The sequence below is a fragment of the Rana temporaria genome, chromosome 7 (genome assembly GCF_905171775.1).
Source record: "Rana temporaria chromosome 7, aRanTem1.1, whole genome shotgun sequence".
Taxonomy (NCBI): Eukaryota; Metazoa; Chordata; class Amphibia; order Anura; family Ranidae; genus Rana; species Rana temporaria.
This window is the reverse complement of record NC_053495.1, coordinates 56,334,234-56,349,188: the sequence shown is the minus strand read 5'-3', so window position 1 is coordinate 56,349,188 and position 14,955 is coordinate 56,334,234. Positions and strand designations below refer to the sequence as shown.

General features: G+C 44.0%; 1 protein-coding gene across 1 annotated transcript in view; it reads right to left on the bottom strand.

Moving 5' to 3' along the window:
- RAC2 (Rac family small GTPase 2) overlaps positions 1–13,767 on the bottom strand; it is a 156,531-nt gene extending 142,764 nt beyond the window's left edge. The window contains exon 1 of the mRNA XM_040359420.1: positions 13,628–13,767. Coding sequence (XP_040215354.1) covers positions 13,628–13,662 — 35 coding nt within the window. The 5' untranslated portion in view covers positions 13,663–13,767. The remainder of the gene's footprint in view (positions 1–13,627) is intronic.
- Positions 13,768–14,955: the final 1,188 nt, after the last annotated feature.

Genomic DNA, 14,955 nt, shown 5'->3' with positions numbered 1-14,955 from the left:
GAGGTGGTTCTAGGCTCTGTGAGGCCTTAGGCAAAACCTGACATGGGCCCCACTCACACCCATGATGGGAAAAATTATTCAAGGACAAGAGCCTCTTCCACACAACCCTGGCCGGTGGTTGTGGGGGTCTGCGGGCAGGGGGCTTATCGGAATCTGGAAGCCCCCTTTAACAAGGTGGCCCCCAGATCCTGCTCGTTAATACCTAAGGGGCGGGGGCCACCCGGTGATGACACCTGCTGAACCCGTGCGCTTATGACGTCAATGAGGGCATGCTGGGTCATTGGCGTTACAAGGGGTGGTGTCACCGATATTCACTGGTTGTTAGGGATGCTGGCTCCTGAGTCAGAGCTCTTAACACTGCCTGAGCACAGCAACGTTAAGATCCCCTGTCCTTCAAAACTGGGGTAATGCATTGGGTAAGTTACAGTAGGCGGCCGCGAGGCCCCTGTGAGAGTGAGGCCTAAGGCGACTGCCTAATTTGCCTAATTAAAAAGCCGCCTCTGTTTGTAGCTATTGACTTTTAATTTTATTTTGTACAGGCTGGAACTCCGCTTTAAGGCTGGGTGCTCTCCTATGTGAATTGGATGCGAATTTGCATAGCAGGAGAATGTGACTGGCTGTCTATGGAGCCGGTTCACATATCTCCGCATTAGGTCTGGTGCGTTTTGCAGGAAAAATGTGTGCCTTTTTTTGGTGCGTTTCAGGTCTGAATTCAGCCCAATATTCGGGCCAATATCGGACCTGCAACGGTGAACCAGGATGCACCGGACCCCTGCTGTGAGATGGATCCATCTTAGGTGTGAACCCAGCCTGAACCATGACATAACACACTGCGTTGGTCTGGGAAGAGGGCCTAAATGAAAGAAGTGTGATGGCACATTGTATTTCAGAACCAGTTAAATTTTGATACTTTCTGGTTCAAAAAAAAGTTTTTATCCAGGGTTTACACTGCCCCTGACTTTGAAGTCGGACCCCAGCGCGACTTCTTTTTTACCAAAGTCATAAAAGTGTAGGAACTCAAGTCGCACAAATTAGAATGGTTCTATTGCACTTAATGTGGTCTGACTGGGGTCCATCTTCTGATGCAACAAGTGCTCCAAAGTCAGAGCTCAACACGCATCTATCCCTGATGAAGTGAGCATGGTCTTGCAAAATGCGTTGGGAAACTTTTGGTGCCTGTGCACTTTTCCATTTAATTATTTTTTTTCCCATGATACATGTAATGCATTTTTTTTATGTATGTATCATTTCAGTGGCTTGGCTATGATTCATGTTTATGTTATCGTGACAATTTTAATACATTTTGAGACTGCATTTGCTCTGTCAATTGTTGGCTAACCACATTGACCTAATTTAAAGTCCCTGGGGGCGATTTCCTTTATTTTGTTGTATATATTGGGATGGAGGTGGTGTGCGGGTGACACCAGACCTTTTCCTTTTTTTTTTTTTGTTAAACTGAAACACGTCTATTAGAGGTAGCTTAGTAATGATAAAAGGAAACCTGAAATATGTCAAAAGGGCAGAGACTGGTGTCAGTTTATTTTTTATTATGACCTTTTTACAATTTAATTTTTTACAATATATTCTGTTTTTTTACAATATTATTTTATTTTTTACAATTTTTTTTTTGGGAGCCCCATGGGGGCCTAGGTGAAATATAAGGGGTCTAAACCAACCCCTGATGTCTCACTTTTGAGACAGAGAAAGGGACTGAGGACAGAGATTCCATAGTTCCCTTCTCTGCAGCCAAGTAGCAGAGGGAATTTGCCCAGCACAGGGTCATTAAGGTGTGCCCAGGCACACCTGGCACACCCTGTGTGCACGCCTATGACTGGGAACAATAAAAACTGATAACAGTGCAGCAAAGACAGAAACCACAGGAAGTTATCAGCTCACTAGATTTCTTACAGAATCAACTATTTTTGCACTTACCAAACAGATGTAATATAACAATTTCAATACTATATATTTATCAGACCAAAGGGAAACAAATAAGAGAAGTTGATTGTTAGGGTTCACATAAACTAAAGGAAATCTGTTAGTTAATTTAGCTCCCTTGTGTTATTTGATAGTAACACACCAAAAGATTTTTACAAGCCTATGGCAGCTGCAAGTACTGATTCCTGCATGCATGAGGCTGGGTTCACACTACTACACTACTTTCATCCTACTTTGCTCTGCTACATTGGTCCTACATTTATCCTACATTGGTACTACATCCATCCTACTTTCATGAACAGGATACTACTTTGGTCCGACTTCAATGATATTCAATGGGTTATAGTAGGATCAATGTCGGACCAAAAGTAGTACAGGGAACATTTTTAAAGTCGGACCGACTTGTGTAGGACCAGTTAAGACAGCTCTCATAGGGAAACATTGATTTTCACACGTCATGCTACATGAGGCTCCCAATGTAGGACCATTTGTCGGACCAGTGTGAACCCAGCCTCAGGCTGGGTTCACACTATACTACATGACAGCAGTACGACTTTCATCCTACAGTACTTTGCTCTAGGTCCTACATTGATCCTACATTGGTCCTATATTGGTCCTACATCCATCCGACTTTCATGAACAGGATACTACTTTGATCCAACTTTGTGATCGTCTGACTTGTTCTTTGACGAATCAAAACAGTCCCAGAGTGAGATAAATTCCTTTTACTGCTGCTGTAATCACATGTCGGATGTCAAAAGTCGGATGGTAAGGACAAGGCTCCTACTTTGGTCCGACTTCAATGATATTCAATGGGCTGAAGTAGGATCAATGTTGGATCAAAGTAGTACATGGAGCATTTTCAAAGTCGGACCAGTTAAGACGACTCTCATAGGGAAACATTGATTTTCACACGTCATGCGACATGAGCTCCCAATGTCGGAGCGTTTGTCGGACCAGTGTGAACCCGGCCTTAGAGTATGCCAACAATAAATCATTAAAGCTGCACAATCAGCACCTGTGCTGTTCATTAACCCTATTCAACCTCTGGCACTTGTTCAGCTTCATGCAGGTCACATTCTATCTGACCGGGTAGTCTAAAACATGATAACCAGTTCATATTTAGCTTGACCCTATTTTGTGAATTGGCAAAGATGCCCCCTACAGAGAAGATAAGGTACTGATGGTAGTAATTTGGTTTGGTGCCATTTAAAGAAAGGTGTAAACCCTAACTGAACGACACTGACTTGGCACTATTTTTATTTTATGTTTTTGCCATTTTTTTAAATCTTTTACAATTCTGTTCTGCTTGTCTTCTGAAACCTCCTTGCAACCACATCCTGTCTACATGCATGCACTCCAGCGATGGCTGCATGGAATTTCCTAAAACTGGTTTCCTGATTGTGACAATGCGGGGGCATGTTTGCATAATGTGTTGAAATAGCCACTTGTAGTTTACATTAATAGTCCATGTAACATGGTGACAAAACAGGAGCACAATGGGAAGACATGGACAGCGTTGTCACCCTATAACATCATTCATGGCAGAATCAACAGGTATTCATTTAAGCCAAATTGAAGTCTGAGAAAAAATAAGCTAGATCAACATGGGGTTAAAAACCTAGATTTTGAAATGTCTTTTGTTTGAATTATTTTGTTGTGCTCCAGTACCTCCCTGCAGTATACTAAAGATAAGGCCTGCTGCCCTCAGTAGGAGAGTAATGGTCTATCTCTAGTGATTTGAGACTCAAGTGCACAATTATGTCTATAGCTCTCCAATCAGCAATGAGCCTGCAGTGTTATGTCATGATGTGCTAGTATGCACTGCATACTAGCACATTATGTCAGATTTATCTGTCAAACGGAGCCCTCCAGCAGCGCACTGTCTCTGCTCCAGGGGCTTCCACTTTCACTCGGTCTTCCTTCTGGGTTTGCACTGTCCGGCCGTTTGAATGATCGGGTCACTAGGTTGTCACTCCCATGCATGCGTGTGGGAATCATTGCATTGAAGGCACACAAAGTGTGACCTGAGTGCAAAGCGCACTGCACATGCACAGTGATGTGATCGGATCCTGCTGATGTGAATATCTCCTAAACGGTGCAGGTTTAACCACTTGCTTACTGTGCACATATACCCCCTTCCTGCCCAGGCGAAATTTCAGCTTCCGGCACTGCGTCGCTTTAACTGACAATTGCGAGGTTGTGCGACGTGGCTCCCAAACAAAATTGGCGTCCTTTTTTTCCCACAAATAGAGCTTTCTTTTGGTGGTATTTGATCGCCTGTGCGGTGTTTATTTTTTGGGCTATAAACAAAAAACGAGCGTAAATTTTGAAAAAAAAACACAATATTTTTTACTTTTTGCTATAATAATTTTTTTTCTAAATAAATACAATTCTCAGTTTAGGCCGATACGTATTCTTCTACTTATTTTTGGTAAAATAAAAAATCACAATAACCGTATAGTGACTGGTTTGCGCAAAGGTTATAGCGCCTACAAAATAGGGGACATAATTATGATTTTTTTTTTTATTATTTATTTTTTTACTAGGAATGGCGGCGATCTGCTATTTTTATTGGGCTGCGACATTATAGAGGACCCATCGGACACTTTTGACACATTTTTGGGACCATTCACAATTATACAGTGAACAGTGCTATAAACATGCACTGATAACTGTATAAATGTTACTGGCAGGGAAGGGGTTAACACTAGGGGGCAAGGAAGGGGTTAAATGTGTAGCCTAGTGAGTGTTCTAACTGTAGGGGGAGCGGGGTGACTGGGGTGACTGGGTGAGGTGACCGATCTGTGTCCCTATGTACAAGGGACACAGCATCGGTCTCCTCTCCCTGACAGGACGTGGATCTCTGTGTTTACACACAGAGTTACACGGTCCTGCTCAGTTACTGGGCAATCGCGGTAGCCGGGCACGCGCATCGTGTTCCCAGTAACGCGACGGGTGCGCGCGCACGTCCCCTAGCGGCTTTAAAAGACGAGGACGTCATATGACGTTCTGTCAGAATAACTGAGCTACCTTGCCACCGTCAATTGACAGCGGCTGGTAGTATAGAGGTTAAAAGATATTCACTGTACCTACCAGTAAACCTTATTAGGTGCTTCAGCTGGTGTGTCTAGGGGACAGGAACCACACCGGAGTAGAGATTATTGCAGCTCTGCAGGGACAGGCCCAGAGGGGATTCACGCCATGCCAGCTGGAGCCAGAAATGGTGGTGTGTGATAAAACTTCCTGTCCGCCCTTAGCCTGGGTTCACACTTGTCCGACAAACGCTCCGACATTGGGAGCTCATGTCGCATGACGTGTGAAAATCAATGTTCCCTATGAGAGCCGTCTTAACTGGTCCAACACAAGTTGGTCCAACTTTGAAAATTCTCCCTGTACTACTTTTGTCTGACTTTGATTTTACTTCAGCCCATTGAATATCATTGAAGTCGGATCAAAGTAGGAGCCTTGTCCTTACCATCAGACTTTTGACATCCAACGTGATTACAGCAGCAGTAAAAGGAATTTATCTCACTCTGGGATTGTTTTGATTGGTCAGAGAACAAGTCAGACTATCACAAAGTCGGATCAAAGTAGTATCCTGTTCATTCAAGTCAGATGAAAGTCATATGACTGTCGTGTCGTATCAGTGTGAACCCTGCCTAAGACAGGAAAAGTTGACACAAGTGCCATGCCTTGCACATGTTCTCAATTTGGTGGTGCAGCATTTATTAAATAGGTACCCAGGGTTGGAAGATCTAATAAAGCAGGCCAGAAGAGTCTGTAGCCATTTCAGGCACTCATACACAGCCAGTGCTTGTTTGGCTGAAATTCAGAGGGAATTCCACCTGCCTATAAACCGCCTGATTTGTGACATGCCCCCACCAGGTGGAACTCGACTTTGGCAATGTTGCAGCAGCTGCACATGCAGCAGAGGGCCGTCAACGAGTACCTGTGTGAGTATGGCATAACGACAGGCTCAGGCTGGCTCGGCTTTTTTTCCCCCATGCCAATGGCTGCTCATGAAGGCTGCATGGACTGTAGTGTCACCATCTGAGGAGGCCACAAGGATGGTGACCCATGACAATGCATGCATCAGTAACACAATCCCTGTTGTGTTCCTGCTGGAGCAGACTCTGCATGGCATTATGGACAGGGCACTCGAGGCAGAGCAGCGGGACAAAGAGGATGACTTCCTTTCCTCTCAAGGTCCACTTTATGCGGACACCATTGTTCCTATGTCAAAGAACACACAAGAGGAGAGAGAGGAGGAGAAGGAGGACTCTGGCAGTTTCGGAGGCATCGAAGCAGAGGAAGACATACGTCAAATGTAAGAGATGGTTTTCCATCCCCAGAACCCTTGGGAGTAGTACGTGGCTGGGAGGAGGCAGTTTGAGATACTGTAATTCTCAGTGACCAGGTCCGATCCTAGGCAGGGTGCACAGGGTGCATTGCACCCAGGCGCCTGCAGAGTTGGGGGCGCCAAACATCTGAAAGACTCTCTAACAGAAGCCCTCTGTGTCCTCTTCCTGTATTTTGTTTAGTGTTAAGGATCCGAGGTTAATGAAGACTTTGTGGGGGAGCATCTCTGTGGTTGAGTCGTTGCCATAGAAACATTTTTAAAGGGGAGGAGTTAGTAACATGACGATGCCCATGTGGGGCGCCAGAAATATTTCTGCACCCAGGTGCCTGTGACCCTAGGATCGGCCCTGTCAGTGACTCTGTAGAGTCTGCTTCTCATGTCTCCGCAAATGTGTGGTGCATGGGCTTCCTCATGTTTTAAAGCCTGCCAAAGGACCCAAGAATACGTGGCATAAAGAAAAGGATCACTATTGGTTGGCAATCCTCCTTGACCACCGTTATAAGGGGAAAGTCACAGAACACATCCCGTCCCCACAAAGAGAGCACAAGATGAAATCTCTTGAGGACACCTTAGGCCTCGTACAGACGGGCAAACATGTACGAAAAAAAAAACGGTCCGCCGGACCGTTTTCAGCTTACATGCCCGCCCAGAGATTTCTGTATGATGGCTGTACACACCATCATACAGAAATCCGCGCATACACGATACGCGGCGACGAGGCCGCGCCGTCGCCGCGACGATGACACGGCGACGTGCGCGGCCCTGGCAGTTCAATGCTTCCACGCATGCGTCAAAGTCATTCGACGCATGCGAGGGATGGCAGCCGTTAGGACATGTACGGTAAGTCTGTACAGATGACCGAACATGTCCGACGGACAGGATTCCAGCGGGCATGTTTCTAAACATGTTTAGAAACATTTGCCCGCTCGAAAACGGTCTGGCGGGCAAATGTACGGTGGAATCCTGTCCGCTCGGCTGTGCAGACGACCGAACATGTCTGCTGAAACTGGTCCGCGGACCAGTTTCAGCAAACATGTTCGGTCGTGTGTACGGGGCCTTAAAGAGGAGTTTATCAAATGCTTTTCCCGACTGGTAGGTCACAGTGTCGTGTGTTTCTCAAATTTTTTTCGTCCTCGCTGCCCAGGGCTGTCAGCTTCCACATCCCATCAGCAGTGTCTGCATTACATGGTGGACTCCGTGGACCATCTGACTTTTATCAAAATATTCAGTACTGGATTACCAGCAGCTATGAAGCCCCTGATGCCGATGTCACAGATTAAGTGTTTTTGGTAAATGGAATCTCTGCAGATCTTCTAAGCTGCCTAGTGTTGTGGGTGTTTATTTCACCTGGAAGCAAGATTTTGATGTACAGTAGGTTTCATGGGCACAATTAACACCCAAAGACCATTTGATCCACACCTGTTTTACAGTTGCATATCAGTGCGATTTTTGGCAGCAAGGCCAATTCTTGCTTTCATCAAGAGTACCTCTATAGGGTTTCGGTGTGAGGGGGCAATCGACACCCAAAGACCAATTTTTCCACACCCGTTACAGAAGTAGAAATCCAAAGTCTGTTGTAGAGACACCAGAATTTATCCAAAAAATCTCTAATCTTGTTCCCAGTGTACTACATTGTGGCCTCTTTGTACAGACTTGTTCCCCAAGCTGTTAATTACACAATAAACAAAGCTTACATGGAAAAAAAAATTTGGGCTTTATAAAGGCAATTATTGCTGCAGCAGCTTCTTTACACAGTACAGATGTGCCACATTACAGGTCGACTGGGCAGACAACCAGGTACTATATTGAAATCAATTTTTCATTTTTAAGCTTTCACTTTGAGCATCAATAAATCATTGCTCATTTAATTTTTTTTTTTTTTTTACAAACTATTTATTCATTGATATTCACAATTACTTGCATATAAGCCTTCAAAATTGGCACTTTTGATTTTTCACATTCGGATCCCATAGACTTTAATGGGGTTCATTATTCAGTTCCGAACTTTTGTGATGTTCGAAACTTCTGGTGCAAACTGAACAGGGGGGTCATCCATATTGGCTGGCTACCATGCACAGCTGCACCGGATTCTGAGTGCTCCAATTTTTGTAAATCTACTCCGATGCTTTTATGCACCCCCTGTTTATCTACATTCTTATTTTCTCTGAATTCTGTACATTAACCATTTTGCTGCCAGAGCAAATTTTTTGCAAATGCTTAAAAAAACTATTTCAATCTTCCGGGTCAGCAACAAGAAGGGGAGGAGAACAAACGCCTCCCCCTACCCTGCAGCACTCACTATGCTGGTCCCGGTGTCCTGCCGAAAATGTTCCCCCGGTGGATTAGAACCCCCCTGTACTGTGCAGGCGTGGTGGTTGTGCAGTAAAAACCTCTACCGAGCCTCCGAAAATAGCCAAACATGTAGAGCTGAGAGTCAGCTCTACACGGCGCATACGCAATGACTATCACATATGTCACACGCTCCCAATGCTAGTGTTACTCTGCAAGTAAAAATTATGTGTATAATACTGCGCACACTACAATATGAACGTGATTTAGGCTGCCAACATAACAAAGTGAATGCTTCGTGAAAAATATAAAATGTAGCGCCAAATAAAGACCCTGATAAGGTGGCCTTTATCAAAAGGTAGAAAAGGTAGGTATTAACCCCACCTTCTCCTTTTAAATGAAAAATAAAAATTATCAACCGTGCTAGGTGTGATACAATAATTACAAGTATCAAATGAATGTGGCACCTTCATTTGATACAGTGACACTCTAGGCCCTAGATGCAAATATAAGGCTGTTTGCCATTTTTGCGTGCTCATTAATAGGTGGTGCGCGCAATCTTTGCAGTTTTGACACTTGTAATTAGCACGGTTGATAATTTTTATTTTTCATTTAAAAGGAGAAGGTGGGGTTAATACCTTTTGATAAAGGCCACCTTATCAGGGTCTTTATTTGGCACTACATTTTATATTTTCTGTTACTCTGCAAGGGGAGGGGGTGATTTTAACAATAAAGTACACGTCTTAGCGGGGCGTGTTTTGCAATGGCAACTTTGATGGGTGGATTTTCACATTTAACTCAGATGGCCAACGCGCCCCGCTAAGCTTGTACTTTATTGTTAATGCGGAGGTTCACCCTAAAACAATTATATACCATCCCATCCAGCATACTTGCTTCAGCTACAGTACAGTATGCTGTTTTTTTTTTTTCTCGCTGCACATACCGTTTAATCGTTCATTTTCTTTTCATCCTCCCACCGGGAATAGGCGTTCCTATGAAGAGGCGTAGATAATTGACGTGCGGCTAAGGCACGTCACGCGTTCCGAAAATAGCCGAACTAGGACTCGGCTATATACGGCGCCTGCGCAGTCAGCTCCTAGTCTGTGCGCAGGCACCGTATAGCGCCCTGAAGAGCCGAGTCCTAGTCTGGCTATTTTCGGAACGCGTGACGTGCCTTAGCCGCACGTCAATCATCTACGCCTCTTCATAGGAACGCCTATTCCCCGCGGGAGGATGAAAAGAAAATGAACGGTAAGTACAGCGAGAAAAAAAAAAAACAGCATACTGTAGCTGACGCAAGTATGCTGGATGGGATGGTACATAGATGTTTTTTAGGGTGAACCTCCGCTTTAAAATCACCCCCGCCCCTTGCAGATTAGCACTAGCATCGGTAGCGTGCGGCATATGTGATAGTCATTGCGCATGCGTCGTGTAGAGCTGACTCTCATAGAAAAGAACAAGTGGAAGTTGCAAAAGGGACACGTGTTGAATGCAGTTACATCATCACATTACCGAGAGCAGGAGACCATCCATTCATCTTTCATTGCCAGAGGCAGGAAAAACTGAAAGCTCCGGGTCGTCCTAATTTCACACAGCAGGGACAGGCCTAGTTAAGCTCCTGCTTACATTTAAGCATTTTTCAGCTTGTTTCTCTATGCCCATAGGTGTGTGCACAGGGTGTGCTGGGTGTACCCGGCACACCCTAATCACCCCATGTGCATTAGCATTACCGTTCTGTGTGCCACCAGGAAGATCTCCCTCTTACCATCTCTGCCCTAAGAGCAGTTTTTACACACTTCTCTTTCACTGTTTCGGCAGGGAGATTAATGTGCCAGGGTGATAAATATGTAGACACATAAACACGTGTGCCTGAGCTTTAGGGTGCACTCCCTGTGCATGTGCCTGACTGTCCTGAACATGAAGAACCCCCTTCTTTCTAATTTTCCCTATCCACACTCCATGGGATTTTTTCAGCATATTCTGGAATTTTAAGCCCCATAGACTCCTGAAAAACACACTGGAAGTTTTTGATGCAGTCCATAGGGTTTTTTTTTTTCTGCCTTTAAATGCCCCTGCATGTTAGTCTATGTGTCCCTGCACTCATCGGTATTTAGAGGAGTTTAGAAGCAGGGGCATTTAGAGGCACAGAAAAAAAACACTGTTTTGGCAGGAAAAGCGATTGATGTGTGTGAATTTGAGTAAATGCGTGTTTACTCATGTGTTAAAGAGGTTGTAAAGGTAAAAGTTTTTTCACCTTAATGCATTCTATGCATTAAGGTGAAAAAACTTACGACAATACTGGCCTCACCAGCCCCCCCTCTAAAATAAGAAACATATTATGTTTACATACTTTTGCACAGAGCGGACTGAACCTCCTCTGCCCCTATAGCAAGCCATTTTCTGGGCGGAAACACTTGAGAGCTCATTACCGAGCCAGTGTGTACTTCTAAAGGCAAACATGGTGCATCTTAGCCCCCCCCCCCCGCATGTTGAAATGATTTGTGAAGCCCACACATGATCATTTTAAATGACATTTTTTTAAAATGACATTTTTCATGCCGAAAAATGATCGTGTGTATGCGGCATTAGACTTGACAGGCTGGGAGGCGGGCAGCAGCGGCGACAGGCAGAGAGTCACTAATTGCCTCCATTGCTAGTAAAAAAAATATGTCCCCAGATTTCAATTTAAAAATCTGGTCACCTTATCCTAGTGAGCAGGGCCGCCATAAGGAATTATGGGGCCCCTTACACAGCTTCAGGCATGGGGCTCCTGGAGCAGAGAACCGAGGAGGGGTGCTGCCGCCTGAAATTGAGACGCGGGGGGGGGGGGGGTTGCTGCCGCGAATTGAGAAGCGGGGGGGGCTCTTTACAAAAAAAAGAAGAAATAAAGAAAATTATATATAAAAAAAATAAAAAAAGGGGGGTAGCCATCCGGGGGCCTTGGGGACCTCTGGGCCCTTTAATAAAAAGAAAAATAAGAAATAAAAAAATATACATAAAAAATATATATATTTTTTTTTAAAAAGGGGGGTTGCCATCTGGGGCCCTGGGGACCTCTGGGCCCTATTGGCCAGATTCAGGCAGAGGCGCATATCTTTATGCCGGCGTAGCGTATCTCTTTTGCACCACGCCGACGTAACATAGTGAGGCAAGTACTGTATTCACAAAGCACTTGCCTCCTAAGTTATGTCGGCGTAGCGCAAATGGCCCGGCGTAACCCCGCCTAATTCAAAATAGGCAGGTAGGGGGCGTGCTCCATGTAAATTACCCGTGACCCCATGTAAATGAGGGCCGTTTGTACGGCGCATGCGTGCGCATGCTCAGAATCACGTCGGAAATACTCAATGCTTTCGACGTGAACGTCACCTACGCCCAGCCCCATTCACGTACGCTTACGCAAACGATGTAAAATGCGACGGCTGTTCCGTCGTCCATACCTTGCATGGGCTGCGCCACATTTTTGGTGGTTTATCTTTACGCCGGAAAAACGCCTTACGTAAACAGCGTATCGGGCGCAAGTACGTTCGTGAAACGGCGTATCTTGCTAATTTACATATTCTAGGCGTATATCCTCGTACACGCAACCTAGCGGCCAGCGTAAATATGCAGCAAAGATACGATGGCGTAGGAGACTTACGGTCGTATCTTAGCAACAGAGAAGCGTATCTCAGTTTGAGAATACGCTTAAAGATACAAAGGCGCGCATTCGGACTTACGACGTCGTATCTACTGATACGCCGTCGTAAGTCTTTCTGAATCTGGCTATATATATATATACAAATTATTATTATTTTTTATAAAAAGAAATTACAAAAAAAGGGGGGTTGCCATCCGGGACCTCTGGGCCCTTTAATAAAAAATAAAAAATAAATAAAAGCAAATATATATAAAAAAACATTTATAAAAAAAAAAGGGGGGAGTTTCCATCCAGGTCCCTGGGGACCTCTGGGCCCTTTAAAATATATATATATATATATATATATATATATATATATATATATATATATATATATATATATATATATATAACAAAAATAAACATTTATAAAAAAAAGGGAGTTTGCCACATGGGGCCCTGAGCCCTTTAATAAAATATATAATATAATATAATAATATAATATATAAAAAAAGAACTAAAAAAATAAAAAAATAAAAATTTTTTTTTATAAAAAAAGGGGGTTGCCATCCTGGGCCCTGGGGACCTCTGGGCCCTTCAATAATAATAATAATAATAATAATAATAATAATAATAACCTCCGGACCCCTAAAAAAACAAAAAATTGGCCCTTTAAAAAAAATATACACATATATATATATATATATATATATATATATATATATATTAAAAAATATATATATTTTTTTTATAAAAAATAAATAAAAAAAAGGGGGGTTGCCATCTGGGGCCCCCTAAAAAAAAAAAACTTTTTTTAAGGGGGTTGCCATCCGGGCCCCTGGGGACCTCCGTGCCCCCTACAGGTGTACTGCCTGTACCCCCCTGATGGCGGCCCTGCTAGTGAGCCACCTTTAGCCTAAAATGGCTGACTATATAGAGCAGAAAGCTTCACTTCACTGTTCAATACACGTTTTTGATCCATTGAAGTCTATGGACCCCAAAAAACAGAAAAAAGTTCCTGGTCCCTTCCATAAAATGCACAGATGTGAACTACTTTCATAGAAAACCACGTTAAATGGACTGTAGTGTGTTTCTGCAAAACAGAAAACGCACAAAAAAATGCACAGGTGTGAACCAGGGCTTAGCATCTGTTGAATATAAAGTGAATAGTTTCAAGTGCTGGACAGATGTGGCGACATTTAGATGCATTAACCTGGATTGTTTTAGTAACTTATCACAAAAAAAAAAAAAAAGAAACCTGCAAAGGCAAAAAGCACAACCTACACTGCCTAGACAGGAAGTAGATCGGCATGGCGTCAAAAAGCTACCTGACTTTCAAATGTGACAACTGTAAATCATTGTACCTTCTAAAGCCTTAATGTCATTTCTTTTTTTATGTAACAGAAAAACGTTTTACTTACCCATCACCAACGACGACGCACTTTATGGCCTGCATGGCTGTGGATGGCGGTGATCTTGTCCTCCGAGCACTTGTCACTGAAAAAAGGAACTAGCAAGAGGGGGAGATGGAATGATGGCTACACAGAGCGCAGACCACAACTGTGACATGCTATGAAACCGGAAAAGACATTTACTTAACTATAGAGGAACTAAAGTTGTAACCCTCTGAGTGCCACGTACATCTCATATTTACTTCCTCACCAGGCTAAATCATTAGTAATGGTGTAAAAACAACCGAAAATATTGTTACTTTTTGTTTGTTTTGTTTTTGCATATTTGCAGCATTCATGCGGCGTACACGCGAACCGTTTTAAAAATTACATTTTTTTTTTATGTCATTAAAAATGATCGTGTGTGGGCTCCAGAGCATTTTTCACGACATTAAAAATGGGCATTAAAAATTTCAATTTCAATTTTTAAATGTTCGTGTCGTTTTTAACGTTGGAAAAAATGGTCTTGTGCAGGATTTAACGATGTGAAAATGCTCAGAAGCAAGTTATGAGACGGGAGCGCTCGTTCTGGTAAAACTAGCGCTCGTAATGGAGATAGCACATTCATCACGCTGTAACAGACTGAAAAGTGCGAATTGTCTCTCACCAAACTTTTACTAACACAAAATCAGCAAAAGCAGCCCCAAGGGTGGCGCCATCCGAATGGAACTTCCCCTTTATAGTGCCGTCGTACGTGTTGTACGTCACTGCGCTTTGCTCGAGCATTTATTTGTTCACGATCGTGTGTAGGCAAGGTAGGCTTAACAATATTCGGGTTGAAAAAAACTTTGTTTATTCTAGACCAAGGGTGTCAAACTCAATTTCATTGTGTGCCGCATCAGCATTATGATTGCCCTCAAAAAGGCCAGTTGTATCTGTAAGATTAGATGTCCAGCGTATCCCCTCCGCTTACATTAGATTTCAAAAGCCACCCCACCATCAGAAGTTGAGTCCCCCACCCTCCCTTACATCACAGTGCACCCCCGTTCCTTATGCTGCTGCTGGGAAGAAGCTGGATGCATTGCTTAAAAGCAGAAAGTAAGGGTCTGGAGGAGGACCAGAGGAGGGCTGGAGGTGCGAGGGCCACATGAAATGGCCTGGAGGGCCGGATTCGGCCCGCGGGCCTTGTGTTTGACACCTATGTTCTAGACCAGGAATGGGCAAACTACGGCCCGCGGGCCGTATACGGCCTGGCGGACCTCTTAATCCGGCCTGCGGAGCAGGGCGGAAAACTGACGATTTTTTTTTTTTCACCGCCGCGTGTCTGTGTCAGGAGCGGTTCGTCCATAGAGGGCGCC